General features: G+C 37.7%; 1 protein-coding gene across 2 annotated transcripts in view; it reads right to left on the bottom strand.

The window, feature by feature from the left end:
* Window positions 1–15,176, bottom strand: part of Psme4 (proteasome activator subunit 4) — a 103,636-nt gene that overhangs the window by 28,668 nt on the left and 59,792 nt on the right. For both annotated transcript variants that reach the window (XM_070025617.1, XM_070025616.1), the window contains 8 exons: window positions 15,025–15,087; window positions 14,812–14,907; window positions 13,555–13,686; window positions 9,985–10,194; window positions 7,969–8,105; window positions 6,563–6,616; window positions 5,957–6,086; window positions 4,157–4,238 (listed from right to left, as the gene is read on the bottom strand). In XM_070025617.1, coding sequence (XP_069881718.1) covers window positions 4,157–4,238; window positions 5,957–6,086; window positions 6,563–6,616; window positions 7,969–8,105; window positions 9,985–10,194; window positions 13,555–13,686; window positions 14,812–14,907; window positions 15,025–15,087 — 904 coding nt within the window. The remainder of the gene's footprint in view (window positions 1–4,156; window positions 4,239–5,956; window positions 6,087–6,562; window positions 6,617–7,968; window positions 8,106–9,984; window positions 10,195–13,554; window positions 13,687–14,811; window positions 14,908–15,024; window positions 15,088–15,176) is intronic.

Below are 15,176 nucleotides of genomic sequence, written 5' to 3' on the forward strand. Positions count from 1 at the left end.
TAGAAAAGCTAAGTTGAGTTTATTTGGGATACTATGCTCTCTATTTCTGGATATCAATCTGATTTTTTTTCAAGATTTCTAATTGTTACTAAATTTATTTCACATCTTGCATCATCTTATTTCACTTAGCTGCCTTGTTGAATTTACTCATATTTACTCATATTACAACATTACCTCCTTTATTTCATTGACCATTCTTATCATTATTTTTTGTGTCATTATCTGAACTTTCTTCTTCTTTACCATCCCTTAAATTCTTCAATATGGATTTATTCGCTTTTGAAGGAGACATGTTACCTTTTTTATTCATGAATCTAGTGATTTTTTTTTTTTTTGCTGGGATTTATGTGTCTGGGACCAAAATTACATGGCAATTTCAGTCTCCTGTGTCCTTTTAGTTGGTGATTTCTTGCAAATTATTTAAGACTGAATAATGGCTGGATTGTGGTACATTTTCTTAAAGTAGTGGGTCTCAGTTGTCAAGATAATTTTGTTAGGTGCTGGTGGCTCATGCTTGGTGAGTTAATGTAATATGTAACCTATGTTATATGTTAAGTACCTATGGACCTCATATGTATTCACTTTATCAGGAAAAGGTTAGGCACCAATAATAGTTCATGCCTGTAATCCCAATTGGTCAAGAGGCTAAGATCTGAGGATTGAGGTTAGAAGCCAGCCCAGGCAGGAAAGTCTGTGAGATTCTTATCTTCAATTAACTACCAAAACTCCAGAAGTGGAACTATGGCTCAAGTGGTAGAATGTTAAACTTGAGCACAAAGGCTCAGGAACAGTACCCAGGCCCTGAGTATAAGCTCTAGGATGGCACCGAAATATAACAACAACAAAATCATTTCAATGTTCAAGACAGTGTCCACATTGGTTAAGGAATCTTGGCTATAAAAGCTATTGCAGTTGATAAACCATAATCCCTAATGAAAACTAGTCACCACTACCGTCCCAATATCCTCAAATGAATACATAAGACCTTAGTGTGGCAATAGGAAGGAGAGCATAAGGGTAGGACTAATAAATAATATTATAAAGGGTTATACAGAGGTTAGATAAAGAAGGGGTGAGAGTTAATTCTAATAGGACAGGCTAATGAGAAAGTGGTCTAAAGTAGAAGCAGTTGTGTAGGGTAGGGAAAGGAGAATGAGGAAAATTGAATAAACATACACATATATGCAGCATATACACACAACAACATACATACACAATTAAAAAAGAGAAAACAACCAAGGCAAAATTCAAAACAACACATAAAACACATGAAATGAAAATACTAATGAGGTTTATGTTATTAGGGGACCTGGTATGAGTGTAGGAAATGAGAACAGATTGGGAATGGGGAGCAGAAGCAGAAGGGAATATGAGCAAGAGAACAATTTTACTTTTAGAATGAAAACATAAATGGGTAAGGGCTATAGAAAGGGGACAGTATATATTTTTTTTCTTGTTGGTCATGGGGCTTGAACTCAGGGCCTGGGCATTCCAGAGCTTTTATGCTCAAGGCTAGAGCTCTATCACTTTGAGCCACAGTGACACTTCCGTTTTTCTGGGGGTTAACTGGAGATAAGAGTCTCATGGAGTTTCCTGCCCTGGCTAGTTTCAAACTGGAATCCTCAGATCTCAGCATCCTGAGTAGCTATAACAGGCATGAGCCACTTGCACCCAGGTTACAAGAATAATTTTTAAAATTGAACACTCAAAGATAGGTGGTATGATTCACATATGATGGCCTAAAGTTAAAGGAGTAGAGGGAGCAGCAGAATCAAAAAGTAAATAAGAGTGGAAGAATGTCCTATATTAAAGAGTAAAAGCTAAAAAAAGTTTTGGTCTATATCATATACACAGAAGAAGATCCATGCCTGTAATCCTAGATATTTAGAAGGCTGAAATCTGAGGTTGCAGATCGAAGCCAGTCTAGGCAAGACTGAAAAATCCAAATGAGACTCATCGCCAATTAACCACCAGAAAACCATAAGTGGTAGAGCAGAAGAGCTCAGGGACAGTGCCCAGGCCCTGAGTTCAAGTTCCAAATAAATAAAACAAATATAACAACCTTAAATCTTAAACATCAACGAAAACAAGGGAACTTTTTTCTTTTTTTCAATCAATCATGGGGCCTGAACTCTGGGCCTGGATGTTGTCCCTCAGCTCTTCAGCTCAAGGCAAGTGCCCTACCACTTGAGCCACAGTGCCACTTCCAGTTTTCTGGTGGTTTATTGGAGTTAAGAGTCTTACAGACTTTCCTGCCCAGGCTGGCTTTGAACCGTGATCCTCAGATTTCAGCCTCCTGAGTAGCTAGGCTTAACAAGCTAACAAAGGGGCTTATATATACAAATATGAATTTTCAATTATTCTTTGTGTCTTATATACCTTTTTTCAGGGTACAGGAGGCTGTGAGAGAACACAAATTTTCCATGTGGGTTGGAGGGCAGTCAGCTCAGAGTCCAGGGGTAGAACTGGACAATGGGTACTTCACAGGAGGCTGTCCTCAACTGATTTATTTCCTATTGCATACCTTCAGGGTCCCAGTTGCTTCTAAGGAATCCTTGCTTGTGTGATCCTGTAGTAAACTGTCCCTGCCTCTGACTTCTCAGCATCTTTTATTGACAACCTCTGTTGGTTCTAAGACCATAGAAGTTCCTAGACTTTCAAATATCCCAGATATGGCTCAGTTCCAGAGTCTGCCTGACCACAAGTTGATTGTATTCATTTAGTGTAAGCAGATTCCATGCTGTTTACCAAGGAACACACCAGTAAATTTTCTGAAATTTCCCAGGAAATAAACTTGCTGGGTGTGCTGTGGTGTGCCACGATCAAAGCTTGCCCACCAGCAATCACTTAAATTCATCTCTCAGTAATTTTAGCTCTCTACTAGCATATGCTAGTATCTTCTTTGCAAGTGCTAAGTCTTGTAGGTACTCTAGACAAAAGAATAGTTAGACTAGGACTATGAAGCTCTCACTGAGGAAGGAATCTACATTCTCTAAATGGGCTCCTTGGATAGTGACTGGGTGTAGCAGATCTTACTGATCATCAAAAATTTGTTTCCAACCCTCTAAGTGTGTTTTGGTCTCATATAATGGATAGATGCAGGCTATGCAGGCTGCTAATAATCTTATAGCCTGACAGCTGAGTTTCAAACAGAAGGCCTACTCATAAGCTGTCATCCTGGGGAAGTTACTAGCTGCCAAAACCCCAGACTGGATGTGTGCAAGGAAATGGGAAGAGGAGGGGGGTGGGGGAGAGGGAGAGGGAGAGGGACAGGGAGAGGGAGAGAGAGAGGGAGAGGGAGAGGGAGAGGGAGAGGGAGAGGGAGAGGGAGAGGGAGAGGGAGAGGGAGAGGGAGAGGGACTTCCCACAGATAGATCTACTAGTCTATCAAAGAAGTTGCCTCCCCTCCCTGCCAGAGTTGGAGCTGCTATCTCTGCTAATGAATAAGGACAATTATTAAAGTTGTCCCATTTCTCTTATGTGGTTCTTGGTATTCTCCTTCAGGTTCGTTTTTTTCCAAATATAGCCTATCCTTTTTCAGATATATATAATTGCTTAGTGGTAAGATAAATAATATGAAGCAAATGACATAATTTTCTGAATTGGCAAAAGACACATATATGTACTAAGAGAAGACAAAGAGCTCACTGGTAGAGCACTTGCTTCACAAATCCCTAGGTCCAATCTCCAGAATGAGAAGCAAAACAAAAGCAGCCAAAAAAAGGAAGCAAGAATAAGAAGCCACTGTATTTCTATAAATATTTTTAATCACTTTTTTTTGTGGGCTTGATCTCAGGGCCTGGGCACTGTCCCTGAGATTTTCACCTCAAGGCTAGCACTTTACCACTTGAGCCATAGCATCATTTCCAGTTTTCTAGTGGTTAATTGGACATAAAAGTCTCACAAAATTCCCACCCGGGAAGAAGAGATCCTCAGATCTCTTCTTCTGAAAAGCTAGGATTACAGGTGTGAGCCACCAGTGCCAGGCAATTTGGTTTTTTTTTGTTTTTTTAAGTCACTACTTCCAATAAAACAGTCATACTTTGTGCTTATATCCAGAGAACAATATGAGATCAAGAACTTTAATTTATGAATTTGAGGGAAAATTTTTTTATACTGAAAAGAACTCTATTAATTGCTTGGTTATTATACTTACTGATTTCATAAGGGTTGATGGTCAGCTTTTTGTGGGTTCTCTTTAGCTGCTTGAGAATACCAGCAACAGCTGAGATAGCCATCTAGAAAACAAGTAATGCATGTATATCAAAATTTTTTAATTTCTTAATGACCGACTGCTTTATCCACTGCTTTATCAACAGAAGTTGCTTTCCATTTCTTTCAAAAACAACTGCCTCTGGAAATGGTGCTGTGGCTCACAGTGATAAAATACTAGCATTGAGCTGAAAAACCTTGGGGTCAAGACCTGATTTCAAGCCCTATGACTAACCAAAAAAAAAAGAAAAATTCTTGGGGGAAAATTAATCTCCTAATAATCTTGGCTAGGCACTGGTGGCTCACACCTGTAATCCTAACTAGCTGTTCAGAGGCTGAGATCTGAGGATCACAGTTCAAAGCCAGCCGAGGCAGGAAAGTCTGTGAGACTCTTTTTTTTGGCTAGGTCCGGTGCTTGAACTCAGGGGCTGGGCATTTCCCCACAGCTTTATTTGCTTAAGGCTAGCACTCTACCACTTGAGCCACAGCATCATTGCCACTTTTTCTGCTTATGTGGTACTGTGGAATTGAACCCGGGATTCACGCAATTTAGGCAAGCATTCTACCATTAAGCTACATCCCCTGCCCAGTCTGTCAGACTCTTACCTCCAAATAATCACCAGAGAAAACCAGAAGAGACACTGTGGCTCAAAGTGGTAGACAACTTAGCCTTGAGCAAAAGATCTCAGGGACAGTGCCCAGGCTCTGAGTTGAAGCCCCATGACCAACAAACAAACACATTATATATAACTATAACCCCTATGTATAACACCTTAACAATAAAATTAAAATAAATAAAAGAAAAAAGGATCTATGTAACAGGAAGGAAGTTATAGCAGCTTCTACTCTTGATTATTCTGTGTTCATCTCAGTCAAAACAAATCTGATCTCTTCTTATTTTAATTAATGCCTGGTTCACTCCTCACCTATTAGCCTCAGAGTCTATGTAAGAAATTTTCTCTGGGGCTGGGAAGGTGGCTCAGTGTTAGAGTGCTTGCCTTGCATGCATGAGGCCCTGGGTTCAATTCCTTAGCACCACATAAACAGAAAAGGCTAGAAGTGACACTGTGACTCAAGAGGTAGAGTGCTAACCTTGAGCTGAAGAGCTCAGGGACAGCGCCAAAGCCTAGAGTTCAAGCCCCACGACTGATTAAAAAAAAATTTTTTTTTTCCTCCAACTTATCAGTCAAAACAATCACTTTTCTTATTTTTCTTTTTTTTTGGGGTCAATCGTGGGGCCTGAACCCTGGTCCTGAGCACTGTCCCTCAGCTCTTCAGCTCAAGGCTAGCGCTCTACCACCTGAGCCACAGCGCCACTTCCAGCTTTTTCTGCTTATGTGGTGCTGAGGAATTGAGCCCAGGGCCTCATGCATGCAAGGCAAGCGCTCTACCATTGAGCCACCCTCCCAGCCCCACAAGCACCTTTTAAGACTTGAGAAGAAAATCAAAAGCTACACAACCTATCTTGAAACTCTATGTCTGATTTTCTAAATTTTCAAGATCAATATTTCACATTAGCTTATAGACTTATTCCCTGGGTCTACTTTCAATGTTAAAATTCACAACGCCTGAATCTGCCTTCATATTTTTGTTGAATTGTTATTGTCTCTGAATAGGAGGAAATTTCAAATTAATATAGCCCAAGGTATTTATTAGGGAATATACTGTTTCTGAAGAAGTTACATACCTCTAGTGTGGTAAATATTCTTGAACCTAAGACAGCTGCTAAAATAGAAGTATTTACCTTTCGAACTACAATTGCATCATGGTTGAGATTCTCAACAAAAAATCGTATGGCACGAAGAGGTAACACTCGATCATCTCTTAAAAGTAGAGACAGGAGTCCAATGCCTATATGCTCAAATTTCCAGGGCCTAAAAAAGAGGGGTAAAAGTCACAAAACCTATTGCTCATGAAACAACTTAAAAGCCTGTATTTGAAACAAATTGTAAGTTTCTCAAGAATTAAAATATGTCTTTCAAAGGACACTGCTCTTATCTTCTCAAGCTCTCCCAGAGTCTTTAACACAAAAAGTATAAATTCCTTTCTTTCTTTTTTCTGTCTGCCAGTCCTAGAGTTTGAACTCTGGGCCACACCCTGGAGCTTCTTTTGCTCAAGACTAGCACTCTACCACTAGAGCCAAAGTGTCACTTCCAGCCTTTTCTGTTTATGTGGTACTAAGGAATGGAACACAGGGCTTCAGGAATACCAGGCAAGCACTCTACTACTAAGCCACGTTGCCAGCCCACCAAAGCATAAATTTCTATAAGTCATTATAGCCTTCCTAAGTAGAAAACTTCTGTAACATTTTAAAAAATGCTCTGAAGTTTAAAATAACTTTTATACTTACAGATTTCTTTGCTCCACACCATCCAGCAAAGCATTTACCAGATTTTCATAGTTCCTTAAAAAAAAAAAATTTGAGAAATACTGTTTTACTATAATACTACGACAAATATCAAATAATGTAATATAAATTCAAATTCCAGTCAAATTTACTCTCTATAAAAGATGAATTACCAGAGAAATGTATGCATTATCCTGCCAATGTAATTGTAACCCCTCTGCACAGTATGCTCTCAAATAAAATAAAATTAAATAAAAAAAAAAAAAGATGAATTACCAGAGTAAAAAGCCCTACTAAGGAACAAGCTAGAAAGAACATAGATATGTAACTAAAGACTGGGAAACGAACAAGAAAGAGTAGGCATAGCAAGCAACTCAACAGTTTCTAAGTAGGCATTCAAAAGTAAAAAGAAAAATATTAAAATACATTCTTATTTATAAAGACATTTGGAAAATAAGTTTGACAGGGGAGCCTGGTACTTATAGACCGCTGAGCACTCAAGAGGCAGAGGAAGGATGAACGCTTCAGCCCAGGAGTCATAGGCCAGCACAGACAGTGTAGTGAAACCTGGTCATAAACAAGCCAGCCTCCAGGAAAGACATTTTAGTGGGGCATGGGTGGCTTACGCCTGTAATCCTAGTTAGTCAGGTGGCTGAGATCTGAGGATCACGGTTCAAAACCAGCCTAGGCAGGAAAGTCTGTAAGACTCTCATTTCCAATAGAAAGTCAGAAGTGGCACTGTGGCTCAAGTGGAAGACCATTAGTCTTGAACAGAGAGAGAATCAAGGACAGTGCTCAGGACCTGAGTTCAAGCCCCAGGACAAGTTTAAAAAAACTACAACAACAACAACAACAACAAAAGATATATCAGAAAACACTAAGTGGCCAAAATCATATAGTAAAGCAATAGTCAATAAGGCAAAACCAAAACTGAATTAGGAAGGCTTCTACTGGAGTATCAGCACTAAATGGCTTTGTTCCTTAAAAACATAAAAACAATTTAACTAATACCTTGGTAACAAATCTGAGAGGTCATAATGATAAGTTATATGTGATATAAAGTGATATGTGTTGAACCTGAATGTAGGATTCAATGTCTTGAGATGTTTCAGTTATACTGTCTGATGTGTTACTATCTAAAAATATCAAATGCAACTCACATTGAAAAAAGATACAATATAAAAATAACATATTAAGATGTATTTTCTACTTCCACATCTAAAAAGTGAAATTCGGAAGTTTGTGATACATTATCTCTCAATCTTCTTGCATTCTTTTTTTTTCTTTTTGCATTTTCTCAGGTCAATAGGTAAAAACCAATAAATAATAAAGTACATCTATATTTTACTATTATTTAAAACTTGCTAAGTACAACATTTATTTTAGCAGATCACTCATTAATTAATTACCTTAGGGCATCAGCATTCTTTTCTTGCTGGCGTTTAAGTCCTTCTTGAATTGTTTCTGGGCTGAGAAATGTCTGGTTAACCGAAGGATATTTTGATTGTTGAAGTAGTTTCGCTATTTCAACACATGACTTTGGAATCTTATTAAGAAAAAAGCAGATTAAAAAACATAAACAGCTATGATATATAACACAGATTGTTGTTTGGATAAATAAAGGCTTTTATATTGAGGGCTTGGTGTTCAGAAGCAGTCTTTGGGGAAGCAATCTCATCATGAAGGATCTTCATTATGGGTCAAAACAATGATGAACATGAATCAACTTTTGAAAGGTGATAAGGCTATAGAAGGTAGGGCCTAGTTAGAGGAAGATGTTGAGGATGTGCCTTTAGTAGGTATTATCTTGGCTCTGGCCCCTTCCTGTTACTCTTCTCTGCTTCCTCGCATTGATACACTTCTGCTGCCATTATTTTTTGCCTTACCTTATATTTAAGGTGACAGATATAAAGGATCATGACCTAAAACCTCTGAAACTGTTAAGCCCAAATAAATCTTTTCTCCCTTAATTAGGCATTAATTATAGTGATGAAAAATCTAATATAAAGATGAGGCTTAAAAATTTTATGCTAAGAGGCCAGACACAAAAGAGCACATATACCGATTCCATTTATAAAATGTCCATTAATGGGCAAATTCATACAGACAGAATTGTTCATTTGCAGAGGTTAAGAGTGTTGGGGAATAAGGTGGGATTCAGGTTTATTTTTAGTTGATAAAGATTTGGAATTAAAGTGATTATGGTTAGATAACTCTCAATATATTAGGAGCAACATGTAGGTATACAATTATGTGTTAGGTGGATGAGTTTTGTGGGAATTATATCTCAAGTAAAATATTTTTAAAATATTTAATTAAATGATACATTGCAATACAATGAATTCTTTTTTCTTTTCTTTTTCTTTTTTTTTTTTTGTCGGCCGTGGGGCTTGAACTCTGGGCCTGGGCGTTGTCCCTTAGCTCTTCAGCTCAAGGCAAGCGCTCTACCACTTGAGCTACAGCGCCACTTCTGGTTTTCTGGTGGTTTATTGGAGATAGGAGTCTCACGGTCTCTCCTGCCCGGGCTGGCTTTGAACCGCGATCCTCAGATCTCAGCCTCCTGAGTAGCTAGGATTACAGGCGTGAGCCACCAGCGCCCGGCTACAATGAATTGTTTATGATAATTTTTCTAGGTCCTGATACTATGGCTTGAACACAGGACCTTGTCCTTTCCCTTAGTTTTTTTTTTTTTTGCTAAGGCTAGCGTGCTCTACCACTTGAGCCACACATCTACTTCCTACTTATTTCAAAATAAGTGTCTCTTGATTTTTCTGCCCTTTTTGACTCTAAACTTTGACTTTCAGTTCTTCTGAGCAACTAGGGTTACAAGCATGAGCCAACAGTGCCTGGCTAACAATAACAATGTCTTTTAAACCAAGGAGGAGATGAAAACTGTAATCATTTTAGGAAAGAGGGAGATTCAACTACTCTTATTCTATCCATTCTGACATGGTAATGGTGTGACTACATATGAAAATTTTTAGATGACCTGCTATCTCTCCATTTGAAAATCACTGAACTTTAATATTATTACTTATCTCTCATTTATTAAATCATCTGAATATTCTGCATTCTAAATTATAAACCCAATACCCAGTAGGTTGTGACTTTATCTAGTATGGCTATCTTCCTAATATACACTTTTGAAAAAATGTGCCATTAACATTCATTGAACAATGGTAAATAAAACTGATATTAACCCAATTATGGACTCTGGTTCTTTGAAGGACAAGCTCAAATTTACTATTCTACTGTTATCTGTAATATTCACCAAAAAAACTCAGAAATGGTAAGAGAAAACTAACACCTGTTTTAGAAATCATTAAAAAGGTCAACAATATTGTTATTAAAATGAAAAGGACATGAAAAATAAAAGGCATTTCAACAAGGTAGCATTTTCATTAAAACTGAAAGTATTTGCTTACTGTAAAGTCCAAGCCAATTGTTTCATATTGCCTATGAATCTTTTCTGCAAGGTCATCAAACAGCCTCACTATTGATGGCTTTTCCAAAGACATTGCTTGGCTGAGCCCTGAAGAAACAATTGCTGGCCAAGTCTGCACAATACAGTCCCAATCATGAAGGTTTGCCAAGCACACTCCACTGTGATTTCCAAGGAGACAATACAAGGCACCCTGCAGAAAAAAAAGTTAAATAATTTGGAAACTAAGAGGCAAGATTTAGCTGTTACCTATGGATCCACATCCACAATGAACACTGATACTTGGGTTTATAAAACAGGTTAACTTTTTTTTTTCTTCTTTTTTAGAAACCTGAACTTGACAGTTAAGTAAGTGATATCCAGCAATTTGGAAAGGGTTTGCTAATACAATAGCAATTAGTAAGATAATACACAAAAAATAATTATTTTTTAAATGAGTTTTTCAACCAAACATAAAGGGAATGGAACATACCATTCAATATGTTATGGAACACAGCCTGAAATTACTATTTAATAATTTGCCTAGAGCTGGGAGCTGGTGGCTCATGCCTGTTATCCGAGCTACTCCAATTAACCATCAGAAAACCAAAACTGGCACCGTGGCTCAAAGTGGTAGAGCACTAGCCTTGAGTGAAAAAGCTCAGAGACAGTACCCAGGCCCTAAGTTCAAGCCCCACAACTGACCAAAAAATAATCATAATAATAATTTGCCTAGGGGTAACAAGTTTGACAAGAAATCTACTTATTACCTTACTTATGTAACTGTAACCCCCGATATATCACCTTGACAATAAAAAGAGAAAAAAAGTAATTTCCCTAGTATTTTACTAAGTATATTACTTAATTATACTCTGTACTTTCTTTTTTTTTTTTTTTGTCAGTCGTGGGGCTTGAACTCTGGGCCTGGGCGCTGTCCCTCAGCTCTTCAGCTCAAGGCGAGCGCTCTACCACTTGAGCTACAGTGCCACTTCCGGTTTTCTGGTGGTTTATTGGAGATAGGAGTCTCACGGTCTCTCCTGCCCCGGCTGGCTTTGAACCGCGATCCTCAGATGTCAGCCTCCTGAGTAGCTAGGATTACAGGCATAAGCCACCAGCGCCCGGCTTTACTCTGTACTTTCTACCCATGGAAGTTTAATGAGAATGATGTTGGTGATACTGGGTATACTCTTTAAGATATCTCCCCTTATTAAAAAATAAAAATAGCTATTAATATCAAAACACTATCATTTGTGGAAAACCTAATTTAACTTCATTTCAATCTGAATTCTTCCCCAACCTGTGTTCCACTCCTCTCTATATGCGCTCTCCACAATGTTACTTGGCAACCTTGATTTTGGGGACCTAAATAGTTTTTCATTTGATGGTACGGAGGCTTGAATTCCTAGATAAGTAGATACTAGAGCCACATCTCCAGTACTGATATTTTGTGTGTGTTGGGTGGGGGTGGGGGGTCATTCACAGTGGGCACTCTACAACTTGAGCCGTACTTCCCGTCTAGTATTTCACTGGTTAAAGATGTAGAGTTTTCTGCACAGGCTGGCATCTTTCCTTGGTCCTCAGATCTTAGCCTCCTGAATAACTACGATTACAGGCATGAGTCATTGTCACTGGGCTGCACATTCATCCTACCTAGGCAAAATATTTTCAGGAAGCAAAGATTTCCCTGAGGAAAAAAGTTGAGCACTTGTGGCTGAATAGTCTGCCTGACCCATGACAAAGAGGCAGGAAAAACCAAAAAAGTTCTAAGTAGTATAATCAGCAAGACAGAAGAAGCCAAGACAGGAAGAAATGTTTTTAAGTTTAAGCAACTGCATGAAAGCTTATATAATTAGAACAGAAAAGGAAAAAAATGACAAAAGACAAAGAATAGAGAGGCAATAGAACCTGGGCAGAACCTGCTTTTATCACGAGAGAAATAAATTAAGATTTATTAAGGAGATCCAATGGAGAGCTGGTAAATGAATATGAAGAGACTGAAAAACAAAGGCATTTACTACAAAGCTTCTAGACTGAACAACTGGTCATTTGGTGCTTTAGAGAGAGAGAACAGGGAGTCAATTTGAGCATACTGAATTCTAGAGACAGTGTCTAGAAGGTGGTTAGACATAGATACTGAAGTTTAAAGACCACCTTTCCATGTATATTGATAAGAATTAAAATCTTTGGCTATGGGATGGAGAGCCTAGTAGTTATGCAAGAGGACCAAGGCACAAGTATTGAGAGGCTCTTTTTGAAGCCAAGCAGAGCAAAACACAATGGCACAAACCCATAGTTGCCTATTTGAGAAGCTTGGCAGGATGATCAAGAGCCTAGAAGTTAGGACACCAGTCTGGACAAATATGAAAAGACCCCATTTCAAAACAGCTGGGTGCCAGTGGCTCATGCTACTGGGAAGCTGAAATCTGAGGATCATGAACACAAACATACATAAATGAAGGGAGGGAGGGAGAGATATGGACAGAGGGTACCAGTAGCCATGTAGAAGATCTGAGATAGAGAGATCAAAAGGCAAGGGAGAATTAAAATGAGTAATAAATATCATTTCTTAATTAGCTTATAAGCAGAGACCAGTAACTATATAGCCTAGATTTAGTTACTTGGTTTTATGAGTAATCATGTCCATTCTTTTATGGCTGTTCTCATGCTGCACTGGCACCAAAGAGTAGCTGGCACAGCAACTAAAAGTCCCACTATTTATTTTTATTTCTTTATAGAAAAGGTTTGTTGATCCTCTGTACTGAGTGTTATAGTCAGTAGGACTAGATTATTGGATAGAATGTAGTTGACCTTTCTGTCTATGTGTGTACATGTCCTGGGGCCTAGTCACTGTCCTTGAGCTTCTTTTGCTCAAGACTAATGCTCTATCATTTGAGCCACAGCACCACATATAACTTTTTCTGAGTAGTTTATTGGAAATAAGAGTCTCATGAACTTTTCAGCTTGAGCTGGTTTCAAAACATGATCCTCAGATCTCAGCTTCCTGAATAACTAGGATTATAAGCATGTCTTACCAGAGCCCAGCTTGTAGTTGACCTTTTTGTGAATGTTTTATATGGACAAAATTAAAGAGTTCAAATAAGATGAAAATTGAAAAATAGTAGCTGGGTGCAGCAATTCTCATGCATATAATCCAGCTATTTAGGAAGCTAAGATTGCTGAGACTGTAGTTTGGGGTCAATCTGGGCAGAAATAAAACTCTCCAGATCCTTAGTCAACCAAAGGCTGAAAGTCATGGTGCATGCTTGTCATCCTAGTTACCCAGCATAAGTAGCTATATCACCTATTTCCCATAATAAGAATCACAAACATGAGAGTAAACAATTAGGGAGAAGAAGAAAAAGACTATCCTTGTTTAAAGATGTACTGTTATCTTTAACTTACTTTGAGTTACATTTATAAAATAAGATTGGTGGATAGCTATTTGATAAAGCAAGTGAGACAATATTTGCAATACAGAATCTGAAAATCTCTTTTAAGCAGAATTTTACTACAGGATTCTTTCAATATTTCTATGTGTTTGAAACTTGTCATAGTGAAACTGAAACACATGTACCTTGAATTGTTGTTGTGTGACATCTTGTCTACCCGGCCGTAAGAACTCCAAAACCAAGGGAATGATATCTCTACAACAGAAGTTATATGCTCCCAAGGCAGCAAAAAAAGTTTGCTGAGCCTTATTTCTGACCTAGAGAAAAGTATTAAAAAGCAAAAGATTCTCATTAAATAGCAGACAAACTACCAAAAAAATCCTAATTATGAAAACAAAGTGATAATATTTTTCTAATCAACCAAAATATACATCACAATTACTAAAAAGTGGGCAAATAATTAACAAAAATAAAGCACAATATCACTAATCATATGCATGGTTTACGTTACACTACTTCTTATAAAAGGGAGCTTGAATGTAACTGATAAGCATTTGTTTGATAACATAGCTAAGAGGCAGCAGACTATTTAACATTTATTGAGTTATTTCTTGATAACAGTCACATTTATTCTGTCTATGCAAAGACATTTACTATACAGATAGACTAATTGATTACATTATAAATTATTTCTTTTTCTAGTTCTCTGTGCTTGGATATAGTCTTAGCCTACCTTAAAGAACGGACCCCTACAAGTATGGTAGCAGCTTCTGAAACCAAAGCATAATGCATAGGAAGAATGATAGGGTCTTCAGAGTAGTAATCTTTAAGATCTCACCAAATCAAGTGGCAATAGTATTATACTAGCATTATTTCTCAAATTTAAACAAATATTCAATTGAAGATAGCAAACTTGCATTTATATTATTTCTTTTAATTGAAATATTTGAAATTTGAAAGGTCCTTTCAATGCTAATGAGTTAGAAAAAAGAAGCCTAGATTTTATTTTTTTGGCCATCCTGGGGCTTGAACTCAGGGGCTGGGCACTGTCCCTAAGCTTCTTTTGCTCAAGGCTAGCACTCTACCACTTGAGCCACAGCGCCATTTCCGGTTTTTTCTGTTTATGTGGTACTGAGAAATCAAACCCAGGTCTTCATGCATGCTAGGCAAGCACTCTACCACTAAGCCACATTCCCAGCCAATAGCCTAGATTTTTGTTTTTATTCTTTTACTTTCTTGCTGTGCAAACTATACAAGAGCATTTTTTTCTAATTAGCTTACATTATTTGTGGGAAGGATTTCAGCATTATCTCCATACATTTATACTATATTCCAATCAATCTCACCCTATGGGAGAGACTTACAAACTCCACTATTAAAATGGGGTATTTAAATTTTAAATTGCATGTAATAAAAGGAGAGAAGTGTTGGATAAACCTTACCTGACTATATGAACTTGTAGATAATCGAAGAAGATCTCTGATCATATCTTGATGAACTCTTTTATATTCACAACCTTCAACAGTTAGTGTACGTAGCTAAGAAAAAATGTAAATCAGATCTCAAAGTGTTTACTGAAAGTTCATTTAATTATGAAAATTATAACTACACAGCCAGCATTTTACGTAGATTACTGTGATTAAAAAGATGTTTACCTCATGCTGTAACATTACTCTGTCAATCAATAGTGCTCTGATATGCTGCTTTTTCCCATGGAGCTAGAAAACAAAGTAGAATTTCAAAGACCATCTATGTATGGCTACTGAGTACTGCTGGTATTTCATTCATTCTACAACCATCAGTTTTA

The sequence above is a fragment of the Dipodomys merriami genome, unplaced genomic scaffold (assembly GCF_024711535.1).
Source record: "Dipodomys merriami isolate MVZ:Mamm:240054 unplaced genomic scaffold, mDipMer1.0.p SCAF_17, whole genome shotgun sequence".
Taxonomy (NCBI): Eukaryota; Metazoa; Chordata; class Mammalia; order Rodentia; family Heteromyidae; genus Dipodomys; species Dipodomys merriami.